Source organism: Mycteria americana, chromosome 1 (assembly GCF_035582795.1).
Source record: "Mycteria americana isolate JAX WOST 10 ecotype Jacksonville Zoo and Gardens chromosome 1, USCA_MyAme_1.0, whole genome shotgun sequence".
In the NCBI taxonomy this organism is placed as follows: Eukaryota; Metazoa; Chordata; class Aves; order Ciconiiformes; family Ciconiidae; genus Mycteria; species Mycteria americana.
This window is the reverse complement of record NC_134365.1, coordinates 40,392,806-40,404,291: the sequence shown is the minus strand read 5'-3', so window position 1 is coordinate 40,404,291 and position 11,486 is coordinate 40,392,806. Positions and strand designations below refer to the sequence as shown.

The 11,486-nt window shown below is 38.5% G+C and overlaps 1 protein-coding gene across 1 annotated transcript in view; it reads right to left on the bottom strand.

The window, feature by feature from the left end:
- Positions 1 to 11,486, bottom strand: part of MYRFL (myelin regulatory factor like) — a 41,686-nt gene that overhangs the window by 10,310 nt on the left and 19,890 nt on the right. Inside the window, exons 11-19 of the mRNA XM_075500588.1 lie at positions 10,821 to 11,021; positions 10,303 to 10,411; positions 9,713 to 9,822; positions 6,028 to 6,191; positions 5,370 to 5,433; positions 4,120 to 4,205; positions 3,268 to 3,339; positions 3,102 to 3,148; positions 2,825 to 2,989 (exon numbers count right to left, since the gene is read on the bottom strand). Of these exons, the coding sequence (XP_075356703.1) occupies positions 2,825 to 2,989; positions 3,102 to 3,148; positions 3,268 to 3,339; positions 4,120 to 4,205; positions 5,370 to 5,433; positions 6,028 to 6,191; positions 9,713 to 9,822; positions 10,303 to 10,411; positions 10,821 to 11,021 (1,018 nt within the window). The remainder of the gene's footprint in view (positions 1 to 2,824; positions 2,990 to 3,101; positions 3,149 to 3,267; positions 3,340 to 4,119; positions 4,206 to 5,369; positions 5,434 to 6,027; positions 6,192 to 9,712; positions 9,823 to 10,302; positions 10,412 to 10,820; positions 11,022 to 11,486) is intronic.

The window sequence follows — 11,486 nt, the reverse complement described above, 5'->3', positions numbered from 1 at the left end:
CTGTGCAAGTGTTGGCAGGAATATTTATTACATACTCTGAATTACTAAATATTGAATACTGTGATTCTTTGACAGATGATGGAAGAAAGCATTAAGTGGGTATCAGAAATTTGTATAAAAACTAGGATGAAGACAGATTTACTTCACTAAGATTTCAACTACTTAAACTGAGTCAGTAACCAGTGCAGAAAATTATTTTTACTTGGTTTTTTAGTCTTCACAAAATTACTATTTCATTGTCCTTTAAGCTGATGCAATCTAAATGAAATGTAGAAAACAGGACCCTGAAGTTGTTTTTATTTGGAACTCAAGTTGCCAATTGAGAACACCAGGAACCACCAAAAACCACTGTAGCAGCCTTCAATAAATTGCAGTAAACTTCCACTCTGTTACATACAGTAACTCTAAGGGCTTTCTCAAAGGCCTATGTGGGTTGTGGAGATCCAATTCAATAACAAATATAAAAGTACGAGCATGACCAGAATGTAATGAGGACAACCATTATCTTCAGATAAGATTCAGATAAACTCATCCAATAAATTTGGTACCCTTTTTTTTCCTCAAGCACCTTCTGGTTTTAATTCATGTGAGTTGTAATATTCTATAAGCAGCATGGAAAAAAACTGCTGATGATTTCTTGTGCCAGTACCTTGCTATGAATCCATTAACTACCATCTGAAGACAATAAATGAAAATGCATGAAGCTGACCAAAAAACAGTAGGAGCCCTCACCAAGCTTTTATTGTGAGGGGAGAGACACCAGGGAGAAACAACACTCTAAGAGAAAGTACAGACAGCCCCTGGTTATCAGTGACACTTGAACACAAAGGGGCGAGCAATGAGAACTAATGGCATGGAAGCAGAGAGCAGAAGAGGCCCAGATGCTGAAGGGTATTCAGGCTCCCCCTTTCCACTGAAATCAATAGGAGTTTGAAAGTCTAAATCCTTCAGAGAAACCAGTTCTTAAAACAAAGTATGAGGAAAAAGGCCACATTAAGCTAGACTACATAAAGATGTGCTGAATTTTTGTTTAATAAATTTTCTCTTGCTTATGAATGCTTTTGTTTCTACTTCAACACTCCTAACAGCTTTCTCAACAAATCTGAGATGCAAGGGATTAGGATCTACACTGGACACACTCAGTAGCAGCCTGCACCCACAGAATTCAGGTATCGTGTAGTGGAACAGTAAAAGGTCTGTTAAATATGAACTCCTAAATTAGCATTTAATTCAACTGTAATGTCAAACAGTTTTATCTTTCCATGAATCAGACTAATCAGCTGATTCTAAAATATCCACTGTTTATCTTGATTATTCCCCATATTTAACTCTTAGCTTTTTGTTCTGAAAACATTTTCCTTTTCATTTATCTTGGCTACAGCTACATTAAGCAGCTTGTTGGTTTTCCTTCTGTTTGGATTTCATATTGACATTGTTACCTTCCGTCTGGGGATACATTCAGCTTCATTAAACTTGCGCAGATCTGAAATCTTTCAGTAGCTTGTGTACTGTGCTGATTTTTCACTCTTGGATCCACACTTAATGCTATTTGGAGCATAAGACCTTGAGAAGGTAATGCTTTGTGTTTATTCTTATCTTCTCTTTCCACCTAATATCAAAAGCAGCCAGCTGGGGATAGAAGGTTTTCATATTTCATTTTCATCCGTCTACAGTTCCCTCATTTGTGAATGAGATTAATGTCTTTTTAATTAATCAACACTCTTTCAGGCTTCAGAGCAATACAAATCACTTAGGTATGACGTCCTGAAAGCACTCTCTTGAGCTATACCTGCCACAGGGCTTACTGCAGCGCTAACCACAAGAATCACAAGGACCACTTACATGCAGCTTGTCTGGAGATAACAGCACTTTGCAGTATAAAGAATGGCCAGTGGGTGAATCCCACTGAAACAGTTCGTGTGGTAAGAGTGTCACAACAATTGGCAATGCCTGCCCTGGTAGACATTTGTACTTCAGAGGCTGAACTCCATTCGTCCCCAGGTTCACCTCAACTTGTCAACTGTATTTGGTGCAAGAATTGTTCCCAAAGCCAAGAAAGGAAGAGTACGAATGCTGGGTTTAGTAATACTAACACTTGCTTCTAGACACTGACAATGCTAAAGTCTGGGAAAGAGAAATACAGATTCCAACAACTGTATATACCTTTATGTATAAAATCTTTCTTAAAAATATTATAAAGGTTGTAAACAATACACCTACTCATATATTACACACATAACATCTGGCAGACAATATCTGAAAGAGAACTCATTCCAGTAAAAGTAATTTGTTTCATAGAGCTCTGCCTTCAAATAACATTTCTCTACTCAAAAACCCTGCCTGAATGAGCAGAGTTTTAATTCTAAGTTTTACGTTTTCTGGCAATTAAATTTCTGTCTCTGTCCACAGAAAAGATGTAGTATCACCACACTGTGACACCACTAAGTGTTTTGGGTTGTTTTACATCTGTTAATTCACCCTCCACTACCCCCAATCAACTCTTGGCCAACTATAGCCAAAGGTTAATTAAAGGGATTAGTGACTTTCTGGTTCACATGAAATCATTTACCATGAATGGCGAGGAAGAACAGTGACACCTGCCAAAACATCTTAGGACCCAGAACTCTTAAAGGTAACCAGGCCAGATTTTTCAAAAACATATTGACTGCAGTGATGATTAGTTATATCAGGATTTTTTAAATCCTCTGGTCTAGGCACTTTTGTTGGAAGCTATCTACCTTTAAAGATTCTTGCCCCTTCCCCCACACTCTTCATACAGTGTTTATTCAAATGGTAAATAACAGAAATTAATGTTTCAACTTACGCTTCTCCTTTGCATTGGTTTTCTCGTAACTTAGATATTTGCCTTTTTGTTGATGAATTGGACAACAATAGACCTTGTCACAAGGCAAAATGTCACAGAAATTCACTTCAAGGATCCTGCTGATGGGTTGCGTGCTCTGAGAAATTGTGCTTTCCCCCTGCAATGCTAAAGGAAAAGAAAAAAGACATAGTTCTCACATAGTTCTCTCTTGGCATTTTATAATAGCACAGAAATTGAAAGCCTGTTATGTGTATGCAGACCAGCAGAGATACAGTACCTGCTGTAGTGGCAGAGGGAGAGAGTACAACAGAACTTGAGGTACTGCTGATGAAGAAAAAGAAAAACAATTTATTAAGAAATGGACATCAGAGTTGTGGACCAAAACAGACTGGTCCACAATCTATTACTAATTCTAATTCACTAACACTAATTCAACTACTTGCCCGTAAATCGGATGTTTTTCAAAACGTCTGTCATGAACGCTAAGTAAATATAGGGTCGATATTGTCACAGCACTGTAGAAAGAGAATTATTCTGTAGATTTACATCCATCTTTTATGCAACATAATATGAATAATACCTTGACAGCCCCTTGTCCAAATGTAGTTATGTAAGAGTTAATTATTTGATCACTCCCCCTTTAGTGGGAAAAATTTCGACTGAATTTAATGGGTTTTAGGTCAGACACTTGTATACAGCTAAATTCAACACAAAATATGGTCAGTTTTCCATTGTAAATAAAATCACAACACCAGTTCAAAGTACTCAGTTCACAGAGAGATTGTCAGCCATAGGTTTTTGGACTGGAAACAGAAAATGACAAACTCAAAAGTCCACACCATACTTTCCTTTCCAGAAGTCCAATGTCATAAGTTAAACTTTCAGAGTCACAGGACTTCCCACCACATTGGGAACAAGTCCAGCTTCATTTCACACAACAGAATCACTCTGTACCTCAGAAATTGTACTTCGGCACAGAATGACTGCATAAAACGTGCAGAGTCTCATGAGTCCAGCTTTGGACCTGTAGCACAAGCCACCGAGATACATTCAAGGTGCACCATACATTGTGACGTGGACAGAGATTAGGTGTGTGTGCACCACGAGAGTATCTCACTTTTCTAAAATGATTTCACTTTACAATATTGCCAGGCATATTCACTGTTAATTTTAATACACTGTGTTCTTTGAGTAGGAAGGGTGAGAAGAAGAAAAGAATTGTGACCTTCTTTCTGATGAGATAAGTAGAAAGGGGAAGGGAGAAACAAGTCAATTTGTTGATAATTAATTGTTACCATAGTGCCATAATAGCAATCAAAGCTATTATAGTCACCCGGAAAATCTTCATGGAGCAAAACTCTTTCCTCTTTGACAAAAAAATCTAGGAAAAAAAAAAGTTTGCTTAATTTAAGTGGCACATAACTAAGCTACTACTTGTAGATTAAGAAATGCTACACTAGTCTGACTTTAAGTTAACCTTGTTTCTTTCAGAGGAACCATAGAAGTCATCCTTATATAGGGGTCAATGTCTAAAGAGAAAAACTTAAGTAATGAAAGGCTCCCTAAAACTGTGAGTGCACTGCACACTGTTGACAGCCTGGGGACACAAATATTAGACAGGAAGAAAGGGTGGGTAAAAATAACAGCTCCTTCTCTTTTCTTCCTGCCCTTTTTCGTGCTCTTGAATTATATCAGTCAAATTAAGAACTTGGCAAGCAGTGGCCAGAATTAAAAGATGAGCAGCTTTCAGTATGTGCTCAGACCATGTTAAACCAGGGCTGGTCTAAATACAGAAGAAAGGCACTTTCCAAACAAGTAGGATGATCTTAGATGACAGAGCATTTGATTGTCATTATACAATAAAGAACATTTGATCTATTATTTTCTCTTGCTCTTTGGCACTGGCAAAAGCAAAGTAGGCAAATGAGCGTTGGTTCATCTTAAAGAACAGGACTCAGCAGCCTAGGAAGACTGTCTTAAAAAGATCAACATACATTCCCCGACTCACTCAATCCCTGTGAAAAGGGGTCTCCTCTTTCTATACCAGGATATGGGCAAGAGGAAGTCATTCAGCAATAGCAACATCCTATGCAGGTCTTAACCACCTGAAAGACAGCATTATCCAGTACAAAACAGCAGATGCTAACTGCAAACCATAGTGAAAGACGCATCCAAGGAAGAAAGCTGAGGAAGGACTATCACTGTGCAGACTTCCAAACCAAAATGAGCATTTCTGTGTAAGGCTGTGCTGCACCATGTGAGCACACCTATAGGCTCAACAATTCTCTCCTGTTGAAGTCTCCTCCTTCACACCATCACACAGCATGGATCTACTCTCACACACACAATGTATAGGAAGAAGTGGAAGTGTCTCATACGTATTTTCTATCTCAGTACAGTTACTTTTTAAGATTCTAGCATGACACTAAATAATTCTGGCTAAGGAATTTGATTCTATATTTAGAAACATGAAAGCTTTCACCAATATTTCAGCACTTACAAAAACTCTCTCATAGGCATATTTCATATATTTAATTTCACTCACCTTGCTGGATTTTAGCGGGACTGATTTTTTTGATGGCAAAAGACTAGTAGCTCGACTATACCTGCTGTAAGAGACAAAATCTCTTTAACATTCAAACGCTTCAGCAACTAATAAATGAAAAAGAGATGTTTTCAATAAGGTATTAATGTCACTTGCTTTTGCAATTTTAACATTTGAAAAGAGAAAGGCAGAAGTGTCATCAGATTCATTTTCAAGAACAAAGGCCTCCAGTTAACTCATTCAGGTGAATGCCATTAAATGCTAGATTTGATTTCAAAGAAAACTTGGGGAAATGGTTTAGAAATAGAAATGCTCATCACTTCCACTGAAGCACTAATGAAGATTCTTTCTTGCAGAAGTAGCTCTGCAGATTTCTCTTAGCAGCAATTTCCAAGCTCCAGGGCTGTAACTGGACATAATCTACCCTTGCTTTATGCAACTGAAGCAATTACAAAAATGATTGCAATTTAACAGCCATTTCAAATATTAATTTTGTCAGTGAGTTAAAAAATATGAGAAATTCGCATTTTTTGCACAACTTAAATGCTGGAAATGAGCTGAACTCCACTGTCAAGCAAAATCAGGTTTCACTTCTACCACAGAGACCACTTTACCAATTTCTGCGACAACCATCAGAGAACATTCCAGACAGAGGTACCTGACTTTGCTCTCTTCACTGACTGTTGACTTTAAACTGCTCATCCGTTTCAGCCTGGCCAGTTTCCTATTCCACTGTTCCAATTCTTCTATTCTGACTTCAAGATTGTTGGTTAGTTTACAAAGCTGCTTTACAGCACCAACATTCTCCATAAAGATCTGATCCTGAGAAGCAAAACAATAACAAAAGTAGATACAGTATATTCATCAATCAGATGTAACAAGCAGTAATGAGTACAGAATTCACCTATGTAAGGTTACATTGAATATTTAAAATGCAAACACAAGTTATCTCACTGTAAATGGGATGCATTTATGACTATAAAACCCTTTTGCTAGATTATAAAAATTGCTTATGTTCAATTTGCAGTAAATTGATAATGAGGACTTGCAGAAAAATTTGAAGAAGCTACAGGGCTTCTGTAGGGCTTCTTAAACTATATTTTACCTTCATACTGTGTTGAATTTTAAACCTTAACACTGTCACAACAGGCATCTACTATTTGATTTGTAGGGCTGCAGCTGAACATAGATTTCAGAATCCCTTAGCAAAATGTACATCCAACCATCTGTCTGCAGGATTGACTAACCTGGCTCAGAGAAGTCAGAGTTTCTATCCATGTTGTACACATAATGTGAATCGCACAGGAATCAGAGAGACAGGGAAAGATCCAAACCAGAGGTCAAGCTGTGATGGCATAACATTTTGTTCTCCCCTTCAACCTCTCCAGCCTCTTAGAGGAGTCCTGTAAGTTCTAAGACTGTGATCAGCTCTGCAAGTAACAAAGTTCAGACACCCTCCATGCACTCCTTCTGAATATTTTACCCAGGAAAACCCTCCTATTCTTCTACCCCCTTCTTATCATCTAGGTATCAATCTGCTGCTGGAGAAGCCCTCAGTCCGACCATCCAGGTAATAAGTATTTTATCCATTTCTGAGCCAAAAATGGTTACTGATCCACTGCAGGAGCATGGTAAGAGCATACTTTCTTTGCTGTGTTTGAAAGAACAGCTTTCTCATACTAATGTACAACCAGACTGATACCATTAAACCTTGGATAAAGCTATTACTGCAGTTAATGTTGCTAAGTGTTCCAGTCTAGTCAAGTCATGCAGAAGTAAGGCAAAAGCAGAGTTTTGCCTTTCACGTTGTAAATGCCATGCACACCTTTCTTTTAAAGGTGACTGCATTCCACAAAACCAGACAGTATTTTGTACAAACAGAACCAGAACACAAGTATCGGTGGTAAATTGCAAACTTCTCTACTGCCAGACCAACAGCCTGTGTAACTGAAAAGTAACTTCAAAATAACCTTCTGTGCCTAGAACTGTGAAATCATTTATATGGTCGCTTGTCCTCGTATCAATGATAGGTAGCAGCTGTCCTTTCCATTCTCTTCAAATCACGCATGAACCTCTTCTAGGTGACTTCAACTAGCTGAGAAAATGGCTCGTCTGGCAAAATGAAGGAACACTTTCTTTTGGGAAAAAAGGACTGATTAGAGTTTTACTGCCTCACTGATGACAAAGTACTGAGCACAGTGCAATTGAGAAGAAATATTCTTGTCCCAAAATAGCAAATTCCCACATGGTTGAGACATTTCTCTAGGAAGTAGCAGAGCCCGGTTCAAATGTGTAATGCAATCAATTATAGAGTTCGACAGCTCCAAACAGGTAACTGACAGAGACACAACCAAAACAGCCAATATCCTACTTATCTGGAACTAAACTTGGAATGTGAGATAACAAAGTTCAAGGCCTCATCACCTGCCTAACTGAAAGCAAAAATATGAAGCAATGTCCATTTACCACTCAAGGTGCTGAGCTGTTCTGGAGTTGGGAGCTCCAGACATTTAAAGCAGATGTTCCACCTGGACATCAGATGTTCCAAATCTCTGAATTCAATATACATCTTAAACAGTTAGACACAGATCTCTCCTGCTCTCTGTCACCCCAAAGGGCACAGAACTGACATTCACATGCTCTGCCACAGGTGTTAGGAGAAAGAGGAGAAAGCACAGATTTACCTAACTGTATTAAAACAATGTCAAAGAGTTTGTGAAGTGATCCCAGACCTAGCCAAGTAGTCAAGAAAATGCTAGGCATAAAATAAGCCATTGCTGTAACAACTCATTCCTGCTTGGGCCACATCCACAGCAGAATCACACCCTGCAGGGTGCAGCAGGCTTTCTCCATTTGCTAGGTCACATCCCTGGAAGACATCCTGGCAAGTGCTGTCCAGAGACTCAAGCTACAGAGGAGAAAGGGAACACGATGGGCCCAAACAGCAGTGCTGTGAGGCACTGTTACAGATAGTATTTCGTGTGATATTTCAGCAAAGACAGATACAAATCAAAAGCTCAATTGTCCAACCTAAAAGTTTTGTCAGAAAAAAACGGACTACCCCAAAGCAGTTTTGTGGGGGCTCAAAAATGCAAATGATGCTGCAGCTGTCACACAATGTAACAGGAAGGGCTAAAGGGCAAAATGAACCTAGTGTCACGATCTAACACCACTGTTCTTCTGTGAGCATCTAGAAATCAGCTACAGGCTGGAATCCTGACCAAATACAGCAAATTTTCTAAAAGTCTCCTTTTCAACAGTATCTCTAGAAAGGGCTCTTTCCACAGCTTTATTCAAAGTGTCTAATTCATGCTTCCTTTATATGGAACATAGCCTAGCAGATTTAACCTATGAATTTAACTTATCTGTAGCCTAACAAAAGAAGACAAGTGAAATGCAGTATTTTTTATAGATATTTTCTCCAAGTTTGGTGGTGTAAACTTGTGTTTTCTATAGAATAATGAAAGAATGCATGATTATAATGAATACAGGATCATGTTCATTACATCATCCAGACAAGACAAGGTAACAAATCTGTAAAACCTCCCTCTTCCCATTATCAGCTGTAAGCAGGAAAAAGCTGGGAAGTGGTCCTTGATCTGCAGTTAACCAGCGCACAACAGAGGGGCCACTCTGAGCAATGGGGACAAGTGCTGTCTGCAGTCACGTGTGACTGGACTCTGTGACTGACAGTCCCTTGCAGTCCAATTTCTACAGGAAAAGTAGGGGAAGAGAGCACAGGACAACAGACTAAGGCATTGTTTCCAACCTATGAGCATGGTAATTACTTTGTGTGCCATAAACATTTTATAGTATATGATTTTGAAGCTATAATAAGGATTTCAGATGGCCAAAAAAAACCTTCCCACAGGACACAGAGTTAGCATTTGTATTTGGTACAAAGTGATTACACCAGGATTAGAGTAAGGAAGTTTTTGTTTAAGAAACAGAATGCCATCATTGCTTAACTCACTTCTGGAACACTTAATTAACTTAAACACTTAAACACAAAAGAATGTTTTGGAGTCCCACTTGTTGGACCAACGCTATGAAATCACTATCCACCTTTAATCAGCAAAGTTAGGTTTTTTCCTTTTCTCTTTTATTGTATGTTTGTTTATTATTATACTGAGACTTTAATGTAAATACTTTTTGTCATTAAAAGCTTCAGCCACTTACTAACACCCGGTGGTTCAGTTTTTCTCAATGATTTGCCAAACACTATTTTTGTAAATATATGTGGAGGCCTACAGCTTTGTATAAAGCATAGTGCATGTTTATAGCTCCGAACATGAAAGGAACAGTCTAAACACACACCTCCACTTTCTCTCTCAAGACCATACCTTGTCAACCATGAGGAAGTTTTCTATTTTTTCTCCATCATTACAAGAAACATCTCCAACTTCTCTAACAGCTTGAGGTAAAAGCTCCTTCACTTCCTGGGCTATTATTCCTGTTCACAAGATAACATAAACTAAAGTCAGGAAACACAGTGGCATACCGTTGACCATGGTTGTGTGCTTTGAGTTGACCATCCTAAAAGCTACAGGTAGGGCCAAACATGATCTAGAATTTTTCTGTGGTAGGAAAATCCAGGATTTCACTTCTTTTTTTTTCCATTCCACAGAAAACAAACAGAAACTTTCAGAATTCCCATTTCTCTGCAATAAGAACAAAATTGTTTGTGATCACATACTTCATTTTCATTAAAACTCTGGAAGAATAACCTCCTATCTTTAAAAATTGAAACAGACATTGGAAAATTACCAGAAATACTTAATTTTGGCATTTTTATATCACAAGAGAAACACAGAAAAGTGTGGAATTGTAGTATCCTAAGAAATGAGAATGAAATAGCAGGGTGTTAAAAGGCACTACGGCACAATGAACAACAGTGGAAGTTAATGAACTGGGAACAGAGCTGACTGAATACCTGTTTCATGGGTATTTTTTATTCCCATAACAGATGCAAATTCAGGCTTGTAGTCATACTCCACCAGCCTCATTTGTGTTATTCTTCTCAACTGCTCATTCGTATCGACCTAGTTGGACAAATACCAAGATTCCTATGTTAAAACATTAAGAATGGTTGTGGCATCTAGGACTTCAGTGAGATAGCAACAAGCCTGACAGGGCCACTTGGCCAATCTTTGCATTGAAAAATATGGACAATCTTCTCATTCCCCATTAGCAGAGTGCTATTTGTATTTGTACTGCCAGTTATCCTTCAGTTTGACAACTCCCATTTCCACAGATATACCCAGCTTCTGTGGTCAGTCTCTTCCAAAGTCCATAGGCGATGGCTCTACAGAGCACAGCGGTATACCCGATTTCCTTAGGCCAGCATTTCAGCACACCCAGGATAAAGAAGCTGCTCCACATGTCAGAACAATGATCCATACATGTGCTGTGGTGCAAACATAAATGCCCTAAATACTCCCCAGCCCTCACCTCCCGGATATTCTGTTTTGCTCGGCTGTCAGATGGGTGCATGACTCTGCCCATAACTTTTGCATTTCCACAGACAACCAGTGCTTCATCTGGTGCATCTGTGTTAATTCCTACTCGACCATGATAGACTATCGTCTCTGGAACATGTCCTCGCTGCCACAGTACATCACTGTCATTCTCAAATTGCCCTGGGTTAGATGCCTGGAAGAAAAAAATTATGTTTAAAAATACAGTATAGCAGAGATGTACTATTGCTTATCCCATCAGAATTCAGGGAAAATGAAATGCCAGATCTTTAATATTTACATTGTATTCAAGAGCTTTCCTAACACACCAACAGAAAAAAACAGAGTGGAGTCACTTCTAAGTAAGTGTTTCTACTCATACAGCATTGGCCTCATTGCTTTTTCCCTTGAATTCTACTTTATTACCACCTTAAGCTAAATTATCAATGTTCAAAGCTTTCCAAATTTTAACTTTGACATTATGCCACATAACCATTTATTTACCAGCAAATTTTACCTGAGGCTGGAAATCAGAAAAGAGCAAACAAGGCAGAGATCAAACACATGTGGCTCATAAAATCCTCTGTAATATTTAAAATTAACTCATATTAGAAATTTCATGTCAAGGAAACAGGATCTTTCAAAGAACACCAAAAAACAA